The sequence below is a fragment of the Pseudorasbora parva genome, chromosome 4, assembly GCF_024679245.1.
Source record: "Pseudorasbora parva isolate DD20220531a chromosome 4, ASM2467924v1, whole genome shotgun sequence".
Classification (NCBI taxonomy): domain Eukaryota; kingdom Metazoa; phylum Chordata; class Actinopteri; order Cypriniformes; family Gobionidae; genus Pseudorasbora; species Pseudorasbora parva.
In genome coordinates this window covers 36,694,895-36,722,873 of record NC_090175.1, presented here as the reverse complement: position 1 = coordinate 36,722,873, position 27,979 = coordinate 36,694,895, and the positions used below count along the sequence as shown (strand labels likewise).

Below are 27,979 nucleotides of genomic sequence, written 5' to 3'. Positions count from 1 at the left end.
TTTGCCATTAACATTTTTGTGGGCTGCCCTTGACTAAAGATTTTTAACTAACTAGCGGTTAGTCGGCTATTAAGGGGGTAGGCCCTTCTATTTAGAAATATAAAAAAATATATCATAATAATACAAAATGACAGAAATAAGCAAGTTAAAATGAAAACAAAAAATATAAAAAGTAAAAGGTTATTTAAAATATTAACAAAAAGTATAATAGTATGTAATGTTCAAATAATACTGAAAATTAACATAGAGGAACCAAATAGTTAACATTTCACCCTCCAGATGGAGATGCAGAAAAATAGAACAAAATGCACAAAAATATTGATCCTCATTGTTGTATGCTCACATGCAAATTAAAATAGGTGGTTTGTTTTAAAGTGCTTCGTTTGTTTTAAAGTGCTTCGTTCGTCCAGAGAGACTAAAACTAAAACAGGGTTTTTCCTTTAGGCAAAATGGTACTAATCCTGATCTCTACCTTGCCTTCAAACACTGATTATCTCGTCATCATGGAAGTGTTTCTGGGTGGGATATATTAGGATTGACAAGGGCCAAATTGTGATTGCTGGATGACTGGGTCAGAGCGTTTCCAAAACTGCAGCTCTTGTGGGGTGTTCCAGGCCTGCAGTGGTCACTATCTATTAAAATAGTTAAAGGATGGAACAGTGGTGAACCGGCGACAGGGTCATGGGCAGCCAAGTTTCATTGATGCACGTGGTGAGCGAAAGCTGTCCTGTGTGGTCTGATCAAAGTAGACCAAAGGTAACGGTACAGATATTCGTACCAAACCATTTCGGTACAGGGCTTTTGGTTCGGTGCACGTGTGTACCGGACGGTTAAAAGCAATCTGCAGTCGGCTTTAAAAAAAAAAAAAAAAAAGCAGTCTGCTTTTTTTAAGCGCAGATAACACTTCAATCCGAGTTCCCAAACGAACATATGAAGTATTCAGTCCCATTTTATCATGAAATTCAAACAATAAATGCCGTTTTTAATGCTCTTTAATAGGGCTGGGTATCAATTCAGATGTCTCAATTCGATTTCGATTCACAAGCCCTCAAATCGATTTGATTTCGATTTTGGATTCTCGATTCAACTCAAATGAATATAGATTTAATACAAATACTAGGTATTTGTAAAAAGAACAGTGAACATAAGTGGGCAATTAAAAAGAAATGAAGAGCCACAAACCTGTATATTAAACTTTTTATTTTAGGTACACCTGAGTACATTAAAACAGAATGCATCTCTATATTTTAAATCCATACAATTGTTAAATACAATTTTGATGCAACTTTGTTCTAAAAAAATTATCTGAGAAGTATTTTATGGATGTTTTGATATATTTATTGTAAAACATAAAAAGGATATTGGATGATTTTTTTTTTTTTTTAGCAATCTTCAGTACACGACAAGCTTTTCTTGCGATTTTGCCGCTCGTCATGTGTGCATTTACTTTTCATACATGAGAAACGCGTTCATTATTTTTTTACAGTCTATGGTTAATTCCTGGACACGAGGAGTTGCCTTGGTAACGGACAACAATACCTTAACGTGCTGACTTGAGTTGACTGTGGACTAACTATTATTGGAAGAAATCTGTTTATAATATAAGTTATTAGGTTTTGAATTATTGGTCCTGCGCTGTATATGGACTATAATTTGAATATGTCTATAATGGCTAACCTACATGCTTAAGAGACTGCTCCTTTGTAGGATCATGCAAGGCAAATGGGTGACATCTAGTGGAGAAGACTAGTAATTAGATTTACGTTAATCTTATGTTCAATGTTAGCAGAAATAAATATGGAAAAAAATTGATTCGTGGCCTTTGAGAATCGATTCTGAATCGACCAGATTTGAAAAAACGATTAATCAAATTAATCAACAAGTGGATTTCTTGAAGGGGAAGTGAAAGAGAATTTTACTTGCCCAAGGGAAGAGACTAAAATGCTAATAACAAAAAATAAAAATAATAACAAATCACCAAAATGCAAGAATGATTCTGCATTAATTTGGTGTAAGTGGTGATTGATAGTGGATATGGATAAAGGCTAATGTAATGAACTGACGACCACAACACACTGTTGACGCTCGCGCATCTTGACGAGAAATCAAAAGAGCGCTGCTCACACATAGTAATTGAGGTTAGTAATTAGTTTTTATATTTATTACATATGATATAGTTAAACAACATCACTCAACCAAATGTGCTGTTTTCCTGAATACCATCATGACTGAAAATGACACATATACATATGACAGTTCCATAAACAATGAATTAACATTTAGTTACTTACATTTTAGATGCAGTAGTGTGTTTTCTATTTCAGCTGCAAAAATAGTTCCAAACAAAGATTTCAAGCAACAAAGTTCCAAACAGCAGAACCATAACTTGTCTCACATGTTCTGAATGATTCAGTGTTTGAATCAATTGGTTGAATTAAAGATTCAATAACCTGTTCGTAAACGACTCCCTCAATCTTAAATGAATCAATCGTTTGATTGAATCGTTTGAATTAATGACTCAATGACTCACTCATTAAGACTCACCTACTGCCACCTACTGGTGGTTTAGTTCCATATACTTTTCAACATTTATTTCTATTTATTCAAAAATACAAATCTCAATACATTATTTAATGCAGTTGTAATTTTTCCAGGTAAATAATTTAATTTGATTGGTAACAGCCCTATAGTGTCTTATTTTAATTTAATGTATAGATCAAATTTAAGAATATAATATGAAACCTGAAGCATAGCTTATATTTAATATGATTATTTTAATTATTTAATAAGATTATATTTAGTTAGTGAAGTCTGGTGCCTTTAGTCTCTTCAAGGAAGGTAGCCTATAAGGTGAAAGGTATACAGTTTATTAATTTAACAATAGTATCGGATCGGTATCGGGTATCGACACAAAGTCCAGCCATGGGTATTGGTATCGGGAGTGAAAAAGTCGGATCGGTGCACCCCTAATTAATGTTTAACATTAAGGCCTTCCCTGTACGCCACCTAGCAGGAACAGCGCCGCGTCAGACATGCTTTTGGTGTGCATAGAAAACGCCACGCAGCAGACACACAACAGAAACGCATATGTACGCAGACATATGTTCGGTTTGGCTAACTGTAGTTTAACTGTCTGCCACAAGTTGATCTTGTAATAAAGGTTGAGGAAAAACATGCTGTATTTTTGTATTCATTGCATTTTTGAATTATAAAAGTTAAATAATTAATTTTATTATTAAAGTATTATTGATTAATCCATAATTAAGTCATAGTTAATTCTTTCGAAGATCGACTAAAGGCTGGAATACACTACACGATTTTTTAAATCTGAACAGATTTCAAAAACACTAGGCATCATACACTTGCCAACTTTGTAAATGGTTACAGAGAAAAGCTAGGCATCATACACTACCAGACTTTAAAAACGTCTGGAACACAAACTGAAACAAGCGCCTGGTTGCTAGGAGACGCATGACAGACATAACAACAAGCATGAGATGATCAGGAGATGAGCGCGGTCATTTTTTGAAGCGACTATCTGTGCGCTGAGCAAAAAGTCAACAAAAAGAGCCAAAACGCACTAGACGTGGCCAGTAATGGTCAGATTACAGCGGGAGTTAGAGGAAGTGTTTTTCTGTGCTGATGAGTCAAAATACTGAGTCTAATCTGTAAGCGTGTTCTGTTTATTTTATTTTTTTACATTTTTATTGCAACACATGTAATACAGCTTTCGGATTCATGAATGAATAGATAATTAAATCATTTATTTATTTATAACATTGAGTTTTTCATTAAAGAAACGCTGTTGTTCGAAGAAGCACACATGCTCTGGTGTGGCTTTGTTTGGAACTACTTTCATTAACAATATTGAAGTTACTTATACAATAGTTTTGCTGTTTTGATTCATACACTAATCTCACACAGACAAGATGCGTGAGCATCGAGTAACGCGACCTTGTTTACGTTATTAAATAATCTGTTAACATTTATTGTAATAGGCCTACAATTAATAATTTGCAGCTATTGACACGCTTTGATCACGTTTAAACACGTAACGTTATCCCGGGAAAGCGTTAATGTAAAACACGTAGGCTAATGGTAAGTGACATAATGAATAAATTAAGACAAATGTTTACCTCAGAATTTGGATTGCGAAATATTAGTATTATTATTTGTCTTTGCTGTATCAATAGGCAATATATTTATATTTAACATGAAGTATAGGGCTTCCCTGTAAATGTACAGCAGCAGGCGGTGCGTCAGACACGCTTCTGGTGTGCAAAGACAGACCCTGCGTCTCAATCAGCTCCCTAGTTCACTAATCAGGGCACTGATCAGGACATAAGTCAATGGGCTGACTCCCTGATCAGTGCCCCGCGGCTGACACTACGCAACAGAAACGCCACGCTCACAGGCAAAAACGATAATTGTTGTTTTTTATTATTACAATTAGGCCTATATCTGCATTTATGTTAACCTACAGACTTTCAAACATGAACATGTCATTTATTAATATGTATTTGCGTCAAAATGACATAAAATCAGCTTTTTTCTTTGTCTACTACCGGTAACAGTTGTCATCCACATTATAGAGACACTCGTGCTCCTGCCACATCTGAATAACTTTTTCTTCCATATGGTGGAGTTCCACTTTGTGATCCTGCTGGTCTCCATTTCTTGTTTGTTGATTTTCGTTGGCTTGTAAGTCAGTGATTTCCGGTTTCAGTAGCGATGCGTCATGTGTTCTAAAATCTGCTCAAAATATCAAACATGTTTGATATTCTCCGACTGGATGGAATCAAAATCTGAAGCAAAAAAATTGGAGTCTATGGGCATGATATACTACGAGATTTTTCATGGAATCTGTCGGCTCAAATCTGCAGACTGGCTCTGACTTTTGTCAACTTGTGTCAACTTGTTCAGATTCTAAATCGGGGGAAAATCGGGGCAAAAATCGGGTAGTGTATTTCAGCCTTTAGAAAATTCAATCGAATGCCCATCCCTAGTCAAAACACTTACTATCAGTTAACGGTTAACAAGTTAATTATGAGCATCCTAAGTATAGTCAATACAAATGTTCAAGTTACGTTGAATTCTAATGTTTTACTCTTTTTCAAAATTTTGAAAACACTTACACAGTCATGGAAAAAAGGTGATCAAAGTCTGGGAGCCCTGGGTCTTCTGAGTTCTGCACTGTTACACTTTGACTTCTGTTGGATGATGATTCACAGACTTAATGCTCACTCTGCCTCGTCAGAAAAGAGGAAGTTCTGATATTTCTTAATGTTATCAATCTTAAATTGATTTCACAATTAAATCCATATGACACTCTTTAAAAAACAAAAAAACAAAAAAAACATCAGCACTGATTTTGTCCTCCTGTAAGCATTATCTGTGTTTGTCTACATTCTCTCATTGATTTATTATTCAGTTGTAGCTATACTCTGCAAAGAGTCCAATAGGATGTTACTGCTAAATTTAGTTTGTTTTCCTTTGGTTCTCTGTTGTAGCTGGCTGAATTTCTTTTCTAGTGTGATTTTTTTTTTTTTAATTTATTTTTTTATATATTTTTTCTTTCTTTTTATTTTTTTAATAAAGCATTCATCTTCTGTATTCTGACAAGACACTTGGGAGCATGTAGCACAATAAAAAAATCAGCTACAGACTGTGCATAATTCTGCATCATAACGGGAACATTGCTCACAGCAAGTTTAAAGTCTGACACTGATTATCTAGAAATGTACTGTTGAAGGCGGTAAATTTGTACACAAGTGGTGTTTTGATGACTGTAGCGACGGTGCTTTATAGGAGATGATTTGAGAGAATAAACTTCCCATAGAGGGAAGTTAAAAATGCTCTCCATTTGCTCAATTGTTTAATAATTGTGTATCTCTTTAAATGCACAACCACTAACAATTTTAAGTTCTTTAGTCAACTTCACTAATCAACATCATTTGGTTGTTGTTTTATAGCTTGTTGTATTCGGCACCTGGCAGTTTCTCAAGGCACACACAAAACCACAGTGTTCCTGCAGGTCCTTAAAAAGTTTTAAAATATCTTAAATTTCCCTATAGTCAATAATTGTATGCCTTAAAACTCGTTTAAATGTTTTCCTGTGAAAAACAAACAAACAAAACTTGCCTTAAAATAGCTTGAATATAACTACAACCTTGCTTCATTTAGTATATGCGAAAGAAGAATATGCAAATTAGCCCTGACTGGACTCCTCAATGCCTCCATGCCTTTTGCTTGACTACATAATCAAATAGCTTGTGCTGCTAATGTTAACCAAACCATGTTCCCATTCACCATCTCTGAGTCAGACAGCTGCTTTCTAAAAATCACCATTCTCAGAAACGCTTTGAACAACTCAGAATGTTAATGGAGTTAGGCATATAGTTCATCATAACATCGTAATAAACATCATACACCCTCTATATTCCTAAATCTACACAATTTTAGAAACACCACCAATTTCAAACCACGTTTTTTAGACTGTATTTAAATCACTGCTAGCCTTACAAGCCAGACCCACATCAAGATGTTTGGTCTGGAAACTCACCATTGACAGGGCTCAATCCAAGGGGCGGGATAAACGGTTGTCTTTTAAACTCCCTCTGCACGCATTCGGATAGCGCTAAAACCAACCAGAGCAATGGAGGTGAAGCGGAGCTAGTTGACAGATTAAAATTTCGCCGTATCCGGTCAGCAAAACTCCGAACACATCTTCCCTTTTTAAGAATGACTTCAGTGCCGTTCTTTTCTCAGAGAAAAGCTCAACTCCAAGTCTTCCAGAGTTGCGGTCAAAGCTGATTTGAAAGACCGCTGTACGCCATGGCTTTTGTTTTTACTAGAAGCACGCAAGCGCAACTCTGCCATCATTATGTTAAGCCCCACCCACCGACTCTATACACAATGTGATTGGCCTGACCAGAGTTTGGTTTTTACAGCTCAGAAGGTATTGAGAGTTGCTAGACGATACTTGCGGCAGATTAGATTTGCTGACGCTAGGGTGCGTCTAGATTAGGCTAAATCACTGCAGTTTTAAAGAGAAAATATTCTGCAATGGTGTTGACTTATGAATTTGCACATGGTTTGTCTTACACATAATTAAAACACCACATAAACATATAAACACCATTACAATCTTGATTTCCCACCACAGGGGGACTTTAAATAAAGTTTTATCAAATTTAATGTCATAAGTTTTAAGTACCTTGAATGGTATTTAAAGGGGTCATGAATTTAAAAATCAACTTTCCCTTGAGCTTTTGCTATATAACATGTCATAGTTATATAAGAATATTCTGTAAGTTTCAGAGCTGAAAGCTTCCTTGTTAGTCAAAGATTTGTGAATGTGCGTCCCCGTGACAGAGTGCGGTGAAACGTCGCCTCGAGACGAAAGCCTGATTCTGTAGCCCTGCACACCGACTTGTGCCTGATATAGATAAATAACATATCCCATATGCCTACGTGCGTGGAGCTAGACTGGATCGAACTTCCAAGCAATAAATGCAGCATAAATTTAATTCACATTGCAATATTAGGAATGTATGGTTGAACCTTTTTTTTTTAAATTATGGTACAGCTCACGTGGGTAAGACATTGCATGTTTGTTCGCTTCATTTCACTGTGGATTTGTTTGCAAACAAGAGACTGGACTTGCAGACAGAATGAGATTAAGAAAATGATGTGTGTTGGATCTGCAATGGTGCAACACACCACTTGTGTGAGTAAAACATTTTTGTATATGACAGGATTGCATTGTTACAGATCATGATGCACTGAAATGAAAATTCTGGGCCGAATCCGAAAATGTAGGATGCACTTAATTGAAGTATATATTATTGCTTGAATTTAATGGATCTGAAATAAAAAAATCACACACCAGAATAATAGAATAATCATGTTATGTTTTCCTCTCTGTAACAAAATAAACACAACAATATTGACAGCGGTGGTAGCAGAACGAAAGCATCTGATTATAACAATGTAGATATGGATGTACCAGCTCTGCAGTTGAGTACATGAAATGGCACTTTACAATAGACTGCTTTAAAGAAAACGGCTTTACAGTATTAAATATAAAACAGTCATTCTGTCATGGAATGGACTATGCAATTTCTGTTGTTGAATAGTTTAGAAATGAAAAACTGCTATACTGTGAACCTCTAAAACATATACACACAAAGAATCCTGCAGTCACTTTACCATTTCCTTTTACTTAGATTGCACAAAATAGTGATTAGTGATATAAATGATACTGTATTAATTTAATAAAACCGTTACTTGTCATGTTTTATGTATATGGTTGTTCTTTATTCTTTTAAATTATATATTTCTTAAAATACATATATTGTATTGTAACCCCTGTATTGTGATGCATATTGCATCATCAGAAAATATACTATTACTCATTCATTGTGGTGTTTTTCAATGTATCAACAACCACGCAAATGTCATCCTTTGGCCTCGTACGACCGTATAAAAAAGCCAGTTCATGATCATGTATTTTATCTTTTTATTAGGGCTGTCAAACGATTACATTTTTTAACCACGATTAATCGCATGATTGTCATGAGTTAACTCACGATTAATCACAATTTAATTGCAGATTTTTATTTGTTGTAAATGTATCTTAAATTAAGTTTGAATTAAGTTTTTAATACTCTAATCAACATGGGTATATGGACAAATATGTATGCTTTATGCAAATGCATGTTTATTATTAGTAAAACCATATAATACTTATTCAATAATAATCAATAAAACAGCATGAAGATTAGATATGTATCAAAGGTCATAGATGTTTATCAAATAATTTGTTAATGTCTCTTAAGCCTAGCTTAAAAATTTAGAATTAGCAGGGATTTCTCTCATTTTAAAAATATAAATAAAGGTAATATTACTGGCAGTTTATTTCAGAACAGGGCACAGTTCATATGAAAAACTGGCAATGTGAAAGCTGTCATGCGGACCTGTGAGCACATCAGTAACACACCATACCCGGAGGAGGTCCATATTTCACGAGTAGGAATATAGTGCGGCCCCTTTAAGAGAGACGCACTCTCTATTGAACTGCCGGTATTTTGCGTGTGCGCTGAACTATGCCTCGATTCACGTGAACAGTCTGAGAAGCGGAGTGTTCTTGTTCAGAAGAGTAACCTGTGCATTCGTTTTAGCCGATTGTAATGCATTTAGTTCAATATAACGCATGTACTTCAAGTGGTGATGTGTCAATGATTTACCTCAGACATGAGCGAGAGTGAGCTATCACCAGACCAAGCTCAATTTAAAGGGCTACTTCAGGAATTAGCATATGGCTTTCTTTCAGTAGAAACCCTGGAGTATATCCAAATGATCTTCTCAAATTAATTCTTATTAAAAGTTAAAAAGGCATAAACTGAACACGCGCCATGAACGACTGCCGTGAGCGCAGACGTGTTTACCTCAGCTCTCATCACGAGCTCATTCAGCTCATTCATCATGGGGAATATAATCTGACTCTTGCTGCGTTTGTGCTGTGACACTCCCTCAGCAGCTAAATCACATTAAACAGACACGTTCAGTTTTTAATTGTAGTGTCTGTTCTCTAACTGAACTGATCTACTACATTTAATGACCCAGTTTAAATACAGATTCATCTTCCCATTGCTGAAGTACCTCTTTAAGATTGAACGTTGGTCAGGGGAGTCTGCTCTGTATTTTCTACTACACCAGAGGCATGATCAACTGGCATTATTTGAATAACCCTGTACGCAATTGGAAAGTCCTTCAACCAGTCAGACCACAAAGAGAAATGATCAACGGGGAAAGACTTATCGCTTCTCTATCAGTCATCATGTTAAACCCACCAACAGCACGCCAGGTGGATAAGTCAGTCTGTGATTGGTTCCCGCAAAAGTGTAACAGAAGCAGTAGGAATGAATGGACAGGTTTCTAGACTGAGTTGGCAGGCGAAATCAAATCGCTGGCAGATCAGGCTGGGTTTACCCAGTCTACGTATAAATATCAATATCAGTTCAACTCTAATTCATATATTATGATGTAAATACAATATAAACCAATTTTAGTACACTGAATATACTGAATAAAACATTTCTGAGTATTTTAAAACTTTTGCTGAAAAGCAGTATTAAGTTCTTGTGTGTGTCGCAGCCTGTTTAATTAAAATAATCTGAGATGCATGATTCATTTTGAGATTATATGGTCTTGTTCTGTATGGACGTGTGTATTAACTTTATTTGTGCAGTCTTAAAAAGTCTTAAAATTAGTTAAATACTGTAGATACTTTGCAACCAACAAAAGTTCTACACAAATGTTCAATGCCTTGTTATAATATTCCTGACCTATTGAGCATTTCCTACCAAATTCAGCTATGAACGTTCTGTGATCCTCTCCAGGCAGTCCTCCAATCAGCCGTGAATAATCATCTTTCGCAGGTGCTGGTGGAGATAATGACTCTCGTCTCTTGAGAGAAAACATAATTTGTAACCTCTCTTTACATCATCCACTGTGTTCATCACCCCATCCATGCAGTTTCTCTAACAACCCCTCTACTTTAAATGCTGTGAAAATGTCAGTGGTTCCTGCAGAAATACTCAATGCTTTCTCTGCCTCTGGGGATTTGTTGTTATGTCTATATTTTAATCACATTTAGAATTGGCTCACAGACAGTCTGAATTATTGCATCTCTCTGAGGTGCGATTTTCTGAAATATGTTTAACAGAAGAGCACAGAGCACACATTTCACACAAATCAACAGGCAACAGATAAAACATTTGTATCTATTTAGTGTAGGGTTCATGATTCCCATTTAGAATTCATGCACTTATGCTCGTAGCATTGAAAGGATATTCCTTTGTTTCTTAATGTGTTAGTCATGGTTAACATGGCTGTAAACGGTTGCTTAAAGGTTGGTCTTTTTTAAAATGAATTCACTCATAGCTTGTCTCAACCTGCTTTGTTGTGTTGCTATATAGGATGTTTGGTGGTAAGCAGAGCTGCTCACATGAATTGGGGTGTGTTTTTTAATACATGGGTTTAAGTCGTTATCTACCAGTAAATTATATCAATCTTAGGCCCCGTCCACACGGAGACGGGTTTAGTTGTATATGTATACATTTTGTACCGTATCAGTGTTTCGTCCACACGGATCCGGCGTTTTGGAAGCATGAATGATATTTTTTGAAACCAGGTCCCAAAGTGGATAAATCTGAAAACGACAATCTTCCGTTTTCGTGTGTACAGCGAATCCGTATATTTTCTGCAACGGTGATGTCATCACACTACGTCCAGCATGGTGAAAGAGTTAAGGGATACAACTACGGGCACTGGGCATGCGCACATCAATATTGCGTCATTCAATTACCGCATCTGCATTATTGTAAGGGTATGTTTTGGGTTGGGGTAGGTGTAGGCATTAATAAAATACATCTGTTAAGTAGCAAATGTATTTATTGTTATTTTATTGTGAGATTTTTCACCTCCGACCACTGCTATACTCCTTCTAGCCACAACTCTTCTTCTCCGTTTTTAGTGTATTTCTGTGGGAGAATTACAGCGCCACACACTGGCCTGGCATGCAAACTACATCGTGTTTAGATATTTCTTGAAACAAGGGAGAAAAAAAAGATCGGATTGGGAAAGCTCTGGCTTCGTGTGGAAGGGGCCTTATTTCAGAGCATTGTAGAATGCTTGATTCTGATTGTCGAGTTACAGCATTCAGGGGTCAAATATTTATTATACTACGGGCTGTTGAATGCTTGAATCTGATTGGTTGGCGAACGTTCTACGTGCAATTGTAGAGGGTGTCAATTGTACCTTTAGGGATACAACAGCTTGTCACTGGGGCAGTACCCTTTATACCATTGTCTTTATTCCATTTACCATTGTCTTTATGTCTTTATACCATTTTGATTACCACAAAAAGGTTCATAGTAGTACCTTCAGGTATGCAATTGTATTAGGGATGTGACGGTGAGAGAATTATCCCACCGGTTAATAGACGTGTGAAAACAGATAAAAACGGTACCACAGACGCTAGTTTTAAACTGAAAGTAAAATGCGCATAGCCGCTCAGGCATTCATAATGGAGCAGTGCGGAGCAAAGTGAGTGTTTTCAATGAATTCTGAAAGATAGGCATGAACTGGACAGAACAGACTGGACACGCACCACGAATAAATGTCAATGTGGCTGTGCTCATTTTAGTTTCGGTTTAGAATTAGCGCCAGTTCGGGGGAGGGTTGCTTGAATTATGGGTTCATTAGCCTATATTATTTAAATCATTGTCATTTAGAGATATTTTAATGATTAATCGTGCTGCTCTAATATCTCATATTTGTATACAAGGTTACATATTCTTGTATATACATGTAAAAATGGATATGCAAGCATACACACACCTACACATGTATAGACATACAATGGTCACAAGGTGCAACATATATTACTATGGCTGGACTTAACATTGAGCTTCACTAAGCTACAGCACATTTACGTTTGAGTTTCAGTTATGCCACTTAGAAATTATTGTCCACATTTCCAATGTTGGGCCTGTGAGAGAGGCTTATAAACAGGCCAACCAGGGCTAATAGCCTCCAACTACGACTTCAAGGCCAAAATCAAACTGGTATTTAGCATTATTTAACATAGAAGGATATGCATATTGAATTGCATCTGTTTCCATTTATTTCTGATCATATAGCTTAGCTACTTTAAGCCCAAAAGAGTGCACATTTAGAAAGATTATATGTTCTTGCTTAATGTCTTTACAGATATTAAATATTACCATATATACCCGAATATAAGAAAAGGTTTGTGTCCTAAAAATAGGCTGAAAAATGGGGGGGTCGAATTATATTCGCGATATAAACAAAATCACGGGGGAAAGGGAGAAAGCAGGGGAAAACAGTAGAGGGCGGCAGCACGATAGGCTACGTAATTAGTGACAGTGTTATGAATTAAATAAACAGTAAAGTGCCGCTATGAAGAAGAGATCCTCTTGAGAAAAGAGCATCAAAAGTTGGTAAAATAAACCAACACGTTTGAAACTGTTAGTTTAATGTGCAGCATAAAGGCCCATTTGCACGGCTGTTCTTATTGCAACCTCACAGTTTGGTTTGTTTCAAGACTTTAATGTCAGATGTGTTTGATTAAAAGCAGATGGTTATTTTCTATCTATCTTCACAGTACCACAATTACACACATACATAGGCTTACATAATTGTTGTATTTTTGTGAAAAAGTTATTCATTTGACATTCATTCATTTATGAACTCATTGACAGAGTGCAATTTATTTTGACAAATTAATCCAAATATTTAATGAATGGTGTTAAAATATTTTTTTTACCCCCCAATGAATTATCAGTAGAATTTTCAAATAAAATTCTTCCACAAAAATCTATTTTTCCCACAAAAATAAGTCTTTGGGGGGGTGGGGGGACATTGTTTTTAATACAACAGTTAGATAAGTTAGATTTACTGAGTAACTTTCATAAACACAACACGTTGTTTTTGCTCTGTCAAAGATAATAGAACTTTATTATCTTTATGCTAATAGAGATAATTAATAGAACTTTATGCTGCACAGAACCGTTGCGTCTCCGAATCAGAGCAGCAATGTGTTTTGTTACTCAAAGAATCAGCATATTTGAGCGAATCAGAAGAGTAAATTAGGTTGATGCTGTCAGGCTACATATTCATAAATACAGTAGTTTATTTAGTCAAATTAAAAAATTGGTTGAATTAAAAAAAATCAACTGACTCATTAAGACAATGACTTGCCGCCCCCTACTGGCAGTTTAAGTTTCATATTTAAAAAAGTAGCCTATTATTCAATTTTTTAAAAAATAATTTAATATTGCTACATTAAAAATGTTATATTCAAAACCTTAACCTCGTAACATAATGATTGTACTGTAATTGCTATGTAAATCCATTCATGACACATCTGAGCTGCATTAATATGTGTTAATCCAAAAAATGGATTTTGTTGATACTGATTGATTTCATTTGTTTGGTAATATCCATACACTGTGCATTTATGGCATTATGTATTTAGCAGGCGCTAAAAAGCGACTCACGACTGAGGAATACAGGAAGCAATCTGTCATGAAGAAATGCAAAGAATGCCTGAAATACTAAGTTTTGGACATTACTCAGTGTAGCACAAGCTAGAGTACGGAGGGAATTTTTAAAACTATTAAGATGAGGTTAAATGCTCTCGGAAGAGATGATTTTTCAGCTGTCATTTAAATGTTGTCCGTGATTCTGCTTGAGAACAATTTGATTCTTCTGGGAAGAACGTTCCACCAGCAGATTCTGATTGAATTTGATTAAAAATTACATAATCTGACATAAAGGTACACAGATATGACGATACATTTTAAAAAATACTGTTAATCTTATTGCTCAGTGTTATTTCAGGGTTTTGATCTTCTCTCAACTGAGAGAGCACATCCTGCATTTTATTGTATTTTAATGACTATTAATATTAATAACCTCCAATCTTTAGCTAGGAATGTTGCTTATTAATTGTTCTAGGAACCTCAAAGCCAAGTTTAATGTTTGTGTATTTTGTGCTACTCCTTGTACTGATGTTCTAGTTGAGGTCATTTGTAGAGTAGGCCCCCTTATTCCTGCCCTGTATATTGCATTAATTAGTATTTATGTTACGGTCATATTGTACAAGTTATATTAAAGGTGTCATGAACTGGCTCTTTAATTTTTTTTTATACTGTTGTCTGAGGTCAACTTATGATGTTCATGGAGCTGTTTGGATTGCGCTAACCAGCAGCAATAATCATGCCGAAGAAGATGGGAAGATATTGCGCTTTTCCTGGTTGTGGAAGAACACAGTCACTGCATAAGCTTCCTTTGGATCCGATATGGCCGATATATATAGACATATGGCTGGGCAATATGGCCTAAAAAAAAATCCCATATTTTTTTGCCAAAAATTCGATTTACAATTTAAATCGATTTATTTTGTTTTCCTTCTAAAAATTAATCTGCAGATGATAAAAATTGTTCAAAACAAGTTTTAATTTTTTGTTTAGGTAAAACATTTGCTGCTTGGTAGCGCCTACCTGGGGTCCATTCAGCATGTGAATAATCCCAGACTATTTCACAGTATAAATGGACACCATATATTGTGCAATATACAGTATACATATCAAAGATTTATGAACTAATATGCAGATAAAATTGACTTTTATTAACAACAGTAATGTGCAATAAAGTATAGGGAAAATTTAAATATTAATCTCTTATTAAATATAGGTTACCATTGTTCTTCAATAGTCTCACATTTAACTGACAGACAGCTTCAGTGATTATTAAAGGAGCTCTTTACTTGTTTTCTGTGTAATCTAGTCACAATTTGAAGACAAGTTTTGTTCTTCATAACACTTTATGACGTCCTACTTTTCTCCATATATAAGGGCGTGGAAATGGCTAATAAGTCAATAAGTTCTTCTCTGCCACCACGGTTATAGTGGGATTTTCTTTTCCTTTTTTTTAAATAAAGGTGCTTGTTTGCCACAAAGTGGTCTACACACATTGTTGTAGTTCAGATTAAAAGTAGTGCAGGATTGTGAGTGCATTATATTATAGTGCAGACTTAATTATATTAAGTCTGCATCCCAGAAGAATGCACATTTCATAACCTTTAATGCATTGGTGGACTACAGTATTTTATATATATATATATATATATATATATAGTTTTTTTTTTAATGGTGCTTGTTCTTATTTACGTTTCCGAACCCTCTTGTTCTTGTCTATTGAAAAGGTTCTATTCCCAGTGTTGTGACTTTGGAGAACTCTTATATTTAGTTAAACCCTTGTATTTATTTACATTCACCCCCTGACCTGTTATATTGCCCTGTGGTTCTACAGTGTCGTGCATCTGCTTCTGTCAAGTCAGTATGCTCAGAGAGAACACAAGGCATTAAGACTGCAGATTGATCTGCCTTTTTACAGATTGGATTTGACCCAAAGCCTTGAAATGGCTTTTGAACATTTGTTAATCTAGCTCTGAAATTGAAGTGGTCTGGGCAGCACATTCAGTATGATGGATTACATATCAAAGTGGGTCTGCTAACTGTCTTAGTAGAAAATCTATGGAGTCTATGGAAGAGAGACTAGCCAGTGTGATGCAATACCATCTGCCGGACTTTTTGTTCAGTTTCTTTAATCACATGTAGGATCTGCAAATTTAAGTTTTAACAAGGCACCAACTGCATCTAGCAGATAAGATATTGAATGTCATCAACGAATTTACTGACAAACACGTCTGTTAGCGAAGTGTTTTTATTTTGCAAATGGTAATGAAGACAAGACAAAAAATATGTTGAGATAATTTAGGATTATGTAAAAATACTGTTGAAGAAAACAGGACAAAAAAACTAATTTGAGAAAGAATATGATTGTTTAAAATAATCTAATCACACAGGCATATACACAACATACTGGTAAGCGTAATATCAAATATCAAAAATGATGCATAAAATTGTGCAAATTCATGTAAACTTGAATTGAGTTAAATGCTAATCAGAATGTGATGTTCATATTGTGAATACACTTTTTTGTGTGTACGCACAGGCCATAATAATATCAGCATCACTTGGCCAATGTGTATAGTTCATATACTCAAAGGCTCTTCACATGCATTTATTATATGGGTGGTGTTGAATAGATTGTTTAGCTCCTTGCTTTCTTTACCATGTTGACAACAGGTTAAGTAAAAATAAATTGTGATATAGCATTTTACAAACACATACATACTTACATACCATAGACTGTAAAATAAATATGGATGTAGTTGTAGTGTCTGTGACATCAATAGGATTCTAATGAGTCACCGCGCGAGTATTACAGCACTGAGCACTAACTGCAGAAGTGAGATAAATGAGCTGATGAGCTCTCGTGATGAGAGCTGAGGTAATCGCGACTACACTCGCGGCATACATTCACAACGCAAGTTCAGTCTGGCACGTTTCAGTTCATGCTTTTGCAAGCTTAACTTTCATAGAAAATAATTTGAGAAGTTAAAAGACTTATATTGCTCACCGTAGCTCCGTTTAAATGAGTGCCTGTAGCTGCGAGCTGAGCTGTGAGTGTGATCTCCCATCCCCCATAAGCGGGTTCAAAACATGCGGAAATGGCTCCCTCTGCTGGCTGTAGTCTTTAGCCTTTGGCCAAACATTCCTCCTATGATGCAAATATTATCAATTTGTGTCATAGGAGGAATTTATGACAGAAATAAAATGCATAAATCTCTTGTCTCAGGGGGATATGAGGGGGGAAAGCACAATCATTTGAATATACTCCAGGGTTTCTACTGATACAAAGCCATATGCTAATCGTTGAAGTAACCCTTTAACATGGGCTCAATAAGATTCTTCTCCCTTCTGGAGCTTGTCCCTAGTGGCCAGTCGAGGAATTGCAGTTTAAGTCACTTTTGCATTGGCTTCAACAGAAACTGGACGAGATTGCCACTTGATAGATACATACATGCATACATACATTTAGCATACATGCATACATAACAGGCGTGCGTGTGTGCACGCGTGCATACATACATACAGACATACTACTGGTCAAGGCTGGGAAGTACTATTTTCATTGTTTTTGAAACACAGCAAAAACAGTATTATTGTGAAATATTTTTAGAATTAAAAATAACTTTTTTCTCTTTGAATATATTTTAAAATGTAATTTATTTATTTCTGTGATGCAAAGCTGAATTTTTCAGCATCATTACTCCAGTCTTCAGTGTCACATGATCCTTCAGAAATCATTCTAATATGATGATTTGCTGCTCAAGAAAAATGTATTATCAATGTTGGAAACGGTTGTGTAATTTTTTTAAAATCCAGGATTATATAAATTATAGCATTTATCTGAAATATAAAGCTTTTGCAACTTTATAAATGTCTGTCACTTGATCAATTTAATGCATCCTTGCTAAATAAATGTATTAATTTTGTAGCCCCCCCCCCCAAAATAAATAAAAATAATAACATTACCGACCCAAACAGTAGTACAATGTTACAAAATCTTTCTATTTCAGATAAATACTGTTTCCCCGTGCAGCACATCTCATTGTTCCTTTTAATTAATAAAATAAATATAAAACGAAGGAGAAGCCTAAAAAAAAGGCCCGAAGCCCGGCCCGCGTTTTAGGTATGACGTGAAAATTAGCTCGAAGCCTTCCCCTAGGGGCATAAAAAATTCGGGGCCCGTCGGGCTCGGGCATAAATGCAGGGCTTTACAGACAGGTGTTGTAGTAGAACCACCCTTTACCGTCAAAGAGCACAGACGGACCCACCGTCCCAGATTATTGTTGTTTAAAATTAATTACTAAATTTTTTTTATTAATTATTGTTAAAACTTGATCATACCATGGGCATCGGAAGCAAAACTGTGGGTGGTCTCAGAATTTGTTTTTGTTGGAGTAACGTTAGATACAAATATACCGCAGTTTACTAAACGATTGATTGCGCCAGACAAAATTATGGAAATCACTGAGTTATTTGCCCTGACTATAGAGTAGGGGTTAGATACGCATGACATCAAGTTTGGACGCAAATCGATCAGAGGTTCGAATCCACCTTTTGCCGAACTCGCTCTATTCTCTTTTCACATCACATATCAGATGGAAAGGCATTTATTTTCAATAAAAATTGAGAAAATATTAGAAAAGTGAAAAAAAAAAAAAAAAAGAGTCAAACACCTAATAAGTTTTTCTCGGTTAGGGGTACGTAAACAGACGTGTTGAATTAGTGACGATAAAAGTGAGTGGGTCCAATGTCATTGGTCTTAAAAAGTGGGTGGGTCTTGTCCTCACGACACACAATTGTTCCGACGCCCATGGATCATACACAGGCACACGTTAATCATCACTCATAAAGCATCCTTTTTTTTTCTGTTCATAGGCTACATACAATATCCAGCATCTGCCAGGGCTCTTAGGCCATCATGTGCTCAAATTTGGAGAAATAATGATTCATAATCAAGTTTGTAAAATATCGTGTGTGTCCCGACCTCAGCAGACTAGTGAGACATGTTAACGTCCAGCTCACCTCGCGGATGTCTGAACAGAATTTGTGTCGGTGTCAAGGTCAGCGTCGTTGTTGTTTACATACTTTATTTGAGAAGATTTTCCAATTTTACTTTTCTTAACCGTGTTAGTAACGAGTTTTGTATTGACAAAACATTTTATCTTACCGCTAAGATTTCTCCTAAATAGCAGTAAAAGTTCTTAGTTACAAGTTTTCTCTTGAACCTATCCACTAAGCTGCTGAGAGATTTGAGAAGATTTTCCAATTTTACTTTTCTTAACCGTGTTAGTAACGTTACTCAAAAAAAGTCTAAAAATGCGTTTCTGCTGCTTATTGCTAGCCATGACCAAACGAGAGTGAGTGAGGTGACGTGATGGTGACGAAAGCACTTCCTGAGGAATTATTAAAATAATAAATAATTAGTTTATATCTTATCCGCTGCCCATTATTTTAATCCCATACTAAACACAGTATGTTTTGTCAGTCTATTTTAATGTATTTTATTTCATTTCATGTTTTAAATACAATATAGTTTTAGTCCATGCTATAACGAGGGGGGCTGCTGCCCCCGCAGAACCCCCCTTCCCACGCTACTGTTGACATGCCCCTGTTGTCTCTCTCATGCTGGTACAGTCAGCGTTGTTCCTCGATAGAAATGAGTGATTTGAAAAGCCTGATATTCTTTGGTCTGCCATATGCGAGAGACTCTCCATGCATTTTCTTGGCAATGATTTTTCAGGGGTAGGTTGCCAGGTCTTTCCCCCCAACCATCCTCCCACGCGCACTCATGCATTCACACCTACAGATAATTTAGCATTTCCAATTCACTTATACTGCATGTTTTTGGATTGTGGGGGGAAAAAAAGCACCCACACAGACACAGGACTCCTGGTTCAGCCAGGACACAAACTGGGCACATTCTTGCTGTGAGGCAACAGTTCTAACCACGCACTAGCTATGTTTCCATCATGCTGTTTTATTTTTATTTTTTTATGGGTATTTTTGAAATATTACATCAGAAACAAGTGATTATAAACTGCAAATCTGGAAAAAATAGCAATTAAGTTTTTGCACTCAATTGAGTGTCACTTGAGTGGTTTTTGACAAAAGAAGAGTTATGGGAACTGGAAACACATTTGCCAAATGCATTTTGATGTAGTGAACATTAAACCCATATGAATAATCTGCTGTTTCCGCTGCTGATGGTGTTTTATTTACTGTTGGTTACTAGGTTACCAATACCAAGTGGTGGAAACCCAGTTACTGTATGAATATAACATTATAAAATATTGAATACATTTAAAGTATATTTTAATTTAAAAAAAAATTAAAAAGTTAAATGAAACCCTGAACTGCACAATGTAACCTGTGAAATATGGCCTTGCTAACATATTCTTCATTTTTCTAGGTAAGGCCAACATTACAGCAAAAGAGGCTGTGTCTAGGTGGACAGGTAAGTCATTTGCATGCCTCACACCTTGAAATGTTGCCACACACAATCCTGACAATCCAGTTTTGTCAGATCAGTCCATGATCAGTCTAGCCTTACATTATCTATTATATGCACATTATCTGTTATTGTAGCACATATAGTTGTCTCAGGCTGTTCTTTCACATGCAGTGTTTTGAAAAAAATATAATTGAACATCGTATGCGTCTGCACATGTAATGCTTGCAAAGATGATGTGAGGGCTGCATTATTTTAATAGATCATTTTTTGGATTAATCAGATGAAAGAGCCCATCATTTTTAAATGACACTATTCCTCATCCTGCACAATACATAGTGACAATACCTTAAGGCTGCAACGTACTCTGCAAGAACAGAGAAAAAAGTTCTCGCAGCTTGTTCTCGACACATCGCCTAAGCAGAACTTTTTTCTTGCGGGTGTCTGAGAACTATTGTGTGGTTGGTCATACATTTAAAGTAGGCGTGGTTAATGCGGAGAAAAGCAGATGATCAGAACCTGCTTTTCTCGGGAAGTATGAATGTACTGGCTAGAACGAACTTTATTCTTATTCTTGCCACCTCGAGTAAACAAACCAATGTTTTTGTTCTTGCAGAGTATGTTTCAAGCTTTACAAAAATTAACCATGGTTTTACAACAACAACAACAACAACAACAAAAAAATACAAATAATATTTATATAATTTATAAATGAGTAAAACAAACAAGTTTTGTATTCACAAAACATTTTATCTTACCGCTAAGAGTTCTCCTAAATAGCAGTAAAAGTTCTTAGTTACAAGTTTTCTCTTAACCTATTCACAAAGCTGCTGAGAGCAGCTTTCACTAAGGAATAGGGAAAAGTCTTAAGCTAAGAGTAAGGCCGGGGTTGACCTCGTTGCTAGGGCTGGGCGATATGGCCAAAATTTCATATCCCGATATAGCTCATTTGATATCCCGATAACGATATACATAACGATATAGCAATTTTTCTGTTAATTCAGTTTATGAATAGTCTATACAAAATTGCAATGTGGAAATGCAGTTTGAAATGATATACAAAACAAATAAAGGTAGTATGGACTACATTTTTATTTTATTTAGAACCTTTTTTCAAGCAAGACTGTTGGTTAAGTTAACACCTGCCTATGGATGTTAACCGATGACCGATGGCTGACCGTATTAACATTAACCGATCAAAGTTGTCGGTTAAAATAAATAAAAAAGTGATCTCTAAATTAGGCTATTATAGACAGTGGACTAAACGCTACTACAGTTAGCCGTCTCATTACAAAATCTTTTTGTGTGAAGTGAACAAATCCCTCAAACTCAGTTTTTCATAACTCGCCTGTTTGTACTTAATAAACCAATAAAAACATTTGGCGCGAGGTCACAGCGTTTGGGTTTGCGCGCTCACAAGGTTTGCAAAAAGTAAACACTCGAGGTTAGAGTCAGGGCAGACGGCAGTATGAAGCGTGCATTTCGCTTAAGATGGGCTTACATTTGGAAATATATTACATCTTCATTTCAGTGGAAACACATAAGGTGTTGATCGTCTTTCTTTATTATTGTTAGCACTACCTCGAACTAAGTGGCATCTCTTCGGAGCTGTCATTTTCTTAAATGAGCCGCGGCAATGATTCAAATGAGCTTCTAAAGCTGGACAAACGCCTTTATTTACAACGCGATCAGCTTGCCCAAACCATTTCGAAACCTGAGGAGCCATTGTCCTCTGATTACAAACAAGCTCCTCTGCGGCGCGTTTGCGGGACTTGTGTTTTGCGCTGTGGGGGATTTAAAAAAAAGTGACGTGAGTGGAAGGGAGGCGGCAGCGCGTGTGTGTGTGTGTGAGTGAGTGAGAGAGAGAGAGAGAGAGAGAGAGAGAGAGAGAGAGAGAGAGAGAGAGAGAGAGAGAGAGAGAGAGAGAGAGAGAGAGAGAGAGTGCGGCTCGCGGCTGTTATTTCAAATAGCGCAGCATATTTTAAACTAATCGGTTAACCAGTTTCAACCGGCTAATGAGGCTCGGTGGTCGGTCAAGAAAATGTTTAGTTTTCGCCATCCCTACACCTGCCATTAAAATATTTCAATATATGGCTATATGGTGTGCCACGCGTAAAAGCCCGCCTGTGTCTGGAGTTTGTTTTGAGCGCTTATGACACTATTCTGGCATAATTACTCTGAGAATTACCCTGGTCTGAACCGCGTCTACTACCGTCTTCCTCCATGTTTGTTTATGTATGGCAGCGTGCATGGGCATGCCGTGGCGTGACGTGCATCTTGACGTAAAATTCTGCCATAAACGCCTTATCGTGGCGTAAACGATAGAGCCTAATATAAAACGATAGACATTTTCTATCGTCCAGACGATATATTTCGTCATATCGCCCAGCCCTACTCGTTGCTATGTATGATGTCATCACGCTTACTAACTATGCCCGCAGTGATGGGCTGATAGGGGAGGAAATATTTATAGAAATATTTTGTTGAACAAGGTTTCATGTTGCTATATTCAAATAAATATTTAAAAAAGTAGGCTAAGTGTCACTCGTTAAACTAGTATATGTTCAGCTTATTGTCAGACTCTAATGTCTGCATCTCGAGAGATTGCAGAATGTTTTTTTAAATAAATAAAGTTCACGAGGAGCACGTTCAAACTGTCTTTCTAATCAGCGCGAGAGCAGGCATTAACACAGCCAAATTTGGGTTTGGGCTCAGAGTCCTCGAACGATTCGGACTGCACGTCAAATACGCTTATATTGTTTTAATTTATTTAATCATTTGTAAGTGTGAAGTCGTAAAAAAACAACTGCCACAGGTAATCTGACATTATTTTTGTATTAAAGAGACATTAATTATCACTATTGCCTCAATGTTGTATAGTGTCTTTGGGCTGATTTCAGCAACAGCCATTAGGATTGTTTGTGATTTGGTCTTAGTGACTTAGGAGTCCTCTTGACTACTCCTAGTGTTTAACAGATTTTGGAGCTAGTTTTAGTGCTAAAATGCTTTGTGAAATACTTTTAGAGCAAAAATGTAGGAGTCCTAAAACTAGGACTGAAATGGGCATTATTTTTAAGAGTTTCCTAAATCGGCAAGTTAGGAGTTACTTTTAGCCTTAAGATATTTTGTGAATACGGCCCCTGGTTTATTGTAGTTTTTCCATTGTAACCACAAATGAACCATAGTTTTGCTTCAATCCATAGTTTTACTATGTTATTTGTGTGCAGTGGTTAAATTGGGATTTGGCAAGTGGAGGAACCTTCAAACTTTGTGTAGGTGTAACTGGGAAAAATGGGACAACATATTCAGTATCATGGTATAGCAATATTTTTTTAGGATAAGGGTGTCACTAGCACCAAGATTGTTTTTATTTTGGTCCATCTACATCTACACTGATATGATGATACTATAAAACTGAGGATGTTAAAACTGCTGAGCACCACAATAAGTAAGGGCTATAACAAACCCGAGAGCTATAGTAGACGATCTTGGTGCCACAAAGTTTTCTACCACAGAGATATATATATATATATATATATATATATATATATATATATATATATATATATATATATATATATATATATATATATATATATATATACAAAATGAGTATATACTGTCTGAATATTCATTTTAATATTAAGTAGGCCTATATATAAATATTCCACAAATATAACACATTAACAACATAAAGGCATTAACTCCAGATATGAGGTCAAAACAACAGGTTTCCAGAAACAGCAACAATGTTTTGAGCATATGCAACTGCCTTAAGGAGTTTTAAAACTAGTGAGCTATTTAGGTGGGTTTGGGGGGCATGTTCCTCTAAGATTTTGATTTCTCTGATCTACGTAAGAGCATTTTAAGATGGCTGAAGAATATAAAAAAATAGTTTTTAAAACCATGTTGGGCAGTAAATTATCTGTCATCTCTCATCATTCCATCACTCTTTCAATCTTTCTTTTTCTTTTTCTCTGTCTCCTTCTCTTGCCCTGTAGCTCTTCCCCTCCATAAGCTGAGCCCTGACTAATAGTCTTTTCATTTTTGTCTGTGCAGTAAAGAAAGTAAACATAGGGTCAACTGATATTTATCCTATATTTCATTAAGCATTTTAATATGTTAATATTCACTGTAGGCTGGAAGTGGGGGTGCTGGAACTGTGCTGGTTTCCCAGGATTGCAAATGCAATGCAATTTTTTTTTTTTAAATTTACATCAGTAACTTATTTGTAATAAAAACTTTTAAGTGGCCCATTAAAAAAATATTATTTATATGTTGAATTATGTTTTTAAAAACACAAGGAGGTCATATTGTGACTTGCGGTGTGTGTAGGAAGAATGTAGAGCGGTAATAGGCTATTTCCTCCAGATTGGAGGGCAACTTTCTGAAGATTACTTTCATTTCTAAAGCTCATTCTGTGCCCTCAACCCTGCAACCCAACCCATATGCCCTTTGTGACATGCTGGTTCGAATGAAGGCCTATCTGAAATACTGCGGCCAACTTTATTTTTATTTTTTTATAGTAGTTGTTCATTTGAGCCGTTGTTCAACCAGCACTGGCGCCTCCATGTCATTGTCTGCTATATTGACTTAATATTTATTAAATCAAGACAATTGGTTGATTAAACTAGATACATGTTTTAATGGCTACAAGAAGTATAGTAGGTTACAGTACAGAGAAAGTTCATGTCGGAGCGGGATTTGAGCACACATGGTTTTACGGGTGAGCGGTTCATGTGCTCTGTTCACTTACATGCTCTGGTAAGGTAGGCAAGTTTTTGTTGTTGTTGTTGTTGTTGCGTTCATTTTTATTTCCTGCCGCTGTGCACATAGCACCCCAACTTAAAACATTTTCCTGCGCCCCTGCCTCTGAAAAATACAGAGGTCTGGACCTCAGTGACCTCATAGCTGGCTACGGCCATGTCGTGTAGGCAGCGGCGAGCAAGTTTGTCAGCGCTGTGTGTGAGATAATCCAGCAGCTCTCGCACTCTCGCATCAATTTATCTGAGGTGCCAGAACGCAGTTCCGGACCTGTTCCGGATATAACCTGAACGTTTTGCGCTGAGGATGCACACGCATCTGTGAAAGCGCATGACAGGATATGTTAAACACTAATGCATTCGCTTGACGCTTAAAATAAAGAATTGTCATGTTTTGGGCGTGCATTGTTTATGCTCCACTATTTTTAGATGCATTTTGTCCATAGAAATGCATTATTCAGTGCTGTAATTTAAGGCGACCGGTGGAAGTTGGTGGCAGACCATACTAATCGCTAATGAGAATTGTTGTAGATGATTTTCATTATCGATTATTATCCACTTTATCGACTAGTTGCTGCAGCCCTTGGTGATGCAGATGTGGTGTTGACTTTGATGCCATGGCCCACATTTCCAGTCTTGTTTGTGGCCGAGTAAAATTAACTTGTTTTTCTAACTCCTGACTCATGCTGTGAAGTCCAAACCCTTGGTTATTCCCATGCATGATTTTTCTGGAATGCAGCAGACACAGACATGCACACCACTTAACTTCAGGATGGAAATTCCTTTGTGCACTCTGCAAACGTAACTACAAAAGTGGTCTCAGATGAGCAGTGTTCAAACCTTTTTGGTGCAGGCATGTTCAGGAAAACGGCAGACTTGCTTAATGGGAAGGGTTTAATGTTCTGTTTACATTTAATAGATCAGATTTCAGCCAAGAGTCAAACACAACGTACACTATACACTAGGGAAGCGCAAACACATTTACAGAATGAGCTCATAGATGGAATGGTTTGTATCTAGAGATGATGATTTACTGTTACCTTATTCGTAAAACAAACCTGATAATGTCAGTAGATTTAATGCAATATATGATTTAGCTGAATAATGAGCCTTTCAAAAAGTGAGAGCAACTTAAATCTCTGTATTAAAAGGCAAAATCTGTTAGTTATCTTCAAATGTATAATTACACTTAACTATCATGCTGTTTGCACAGTGGACCCCTTTTACATGTTCAGGGTTTTCAGAAGCGGAAGTCATCATATTTGTGTAAACTTTTTGTAAACTATTGTAACTATTGTGGTAAATACATTTTTGTACTGCCAAGGGAATATAACACAAAGTGTACCGTTATAGATGTATATATAACACTTCATCACAGTGTGTGAAAAAGGGTCCATTAGAAATGCAATTTCAAGTTTGTTGCACAACGGCTAAGATGAATATTATTATTTATAATTTATCTGAATTGTTTTTTGTCATCTGTGTCATCTTTCACTTTCATTCTTTTCCAGATAATGTTTTCGCAATAAAATCCTGGGCAAAGAAGAAGTTTGGCTTCGAGAACAACCACTTGGACAAAGCTTTTGGAATACCAGAGGACTTTGACTATATTAATTGACCAAAAATTCACAGCCTCCTGGATTGTGTTTATTTGATTTGTTCAACACTGCGCAATCGATAAGCTTTATTCTTTTGCATCAGTTGTACATTTTGTTCTCAGTTCTGCATGTTCGACACAAGGCTGTGAGCTATATGCATTGTGAAGAGTGTGGTGTAAATTCTCAGGTGTGCCCCACCCTTGAAATTTGAACCTTGTCTAGTCCAAGGCAAACTTCAAGATTGATTTGTCAGCATAAAAGGATAAACGGTGGTAAAAATGCTCCCGGTGTGTAAGTGGAGAAGGTGTTGTGTTAACCCTTGGCTGCTCAGAGATGTACCCCATAACCAAACTGACTGTTTGGACACCTGTTGATAGAGAAACTGAGCTTCACAGATGGAGCTAGGTTAATGAATTAATGTGCACATCAAAAGGTGATTTAAGGAAAGGAATCAGGTTAGAGTTAGTTTAAAGGAAGGTAAAATTGTTTATAGAAATACAATTCTGAATAGCATGTTTCTGTTTAAAGTATTCACATGTTCATGTCAATTCTTTGTTTAAATTTTTTTTATTTGTGGCCACTTTTTTACAGTGCACATTTTTGTATGTTGTACATATGAATAATTGTCAATGGCTAATAAATGTACATGTATGAATACAAATTATATTTCTACAAGTGTATTTTTATGATCAATTTGCAACATCATAACTGCACTTAAACATGGAAAAAATGTTGTGACACGTGTGTGTATTTTTTTTATATAAAATAAATGCTTGTACAATTAGTTCTAAGTTGGTTGAAAATAAACATGCTTGTGTTCATTTCAACAGTAATATTGAAGTACGATCCTGAATAAGTGTAATCAAGCAAAATAATTTTATCAATACATTAAAATTTTAAAGTAATATAACCAACTTACATAAACAAGGTCCATAAAAATCCTTAATTATTTAGTAGGTTAGTTAAATGGCTGAAAAAACACAATTACAAATGTCTTCTTTTTTAGGAATGCTTTAAAAATACGTAATTGGAAGTAGATTTTTATGTGTAGTTTATGTTGTTTTCTTTTCATATATATATATATATATATATATATATATA

The 27,979-nt window shown here is 36.1% G+C and overlaps 1 protein-coding gene across 1 annotated transcript in view; it reads left to right on the top strand.

Moving 5' to 3' along the window:
* mnd1 (meiotic nuclear divisions 1 homolog (S. cerevisiae)) overlaps window positions 1-27,642 on the top strand; it is a 36,444-nt gene extending 8,802 nt beyond the window's left edge. Inside the window, exons 7-8 of the mRNA XM_067442746.1 lie at window positions 20,479-20,523; window positions 26,792-27,642. Of these exons, the coding sequence (XP_067298847.1) occupies window positions 20,479-20,523; window positions 26,792-26,898 (152 nt within the window). The 3' untranslated portion in view covers window positions 26,899-27,642. The remainder of the gene's footprint in view (window positions 1-20,478; window positions 20,524-26,791) is intronic.
* Window positions 27,643-27,979: the final 337 nt, after the last annotated feature.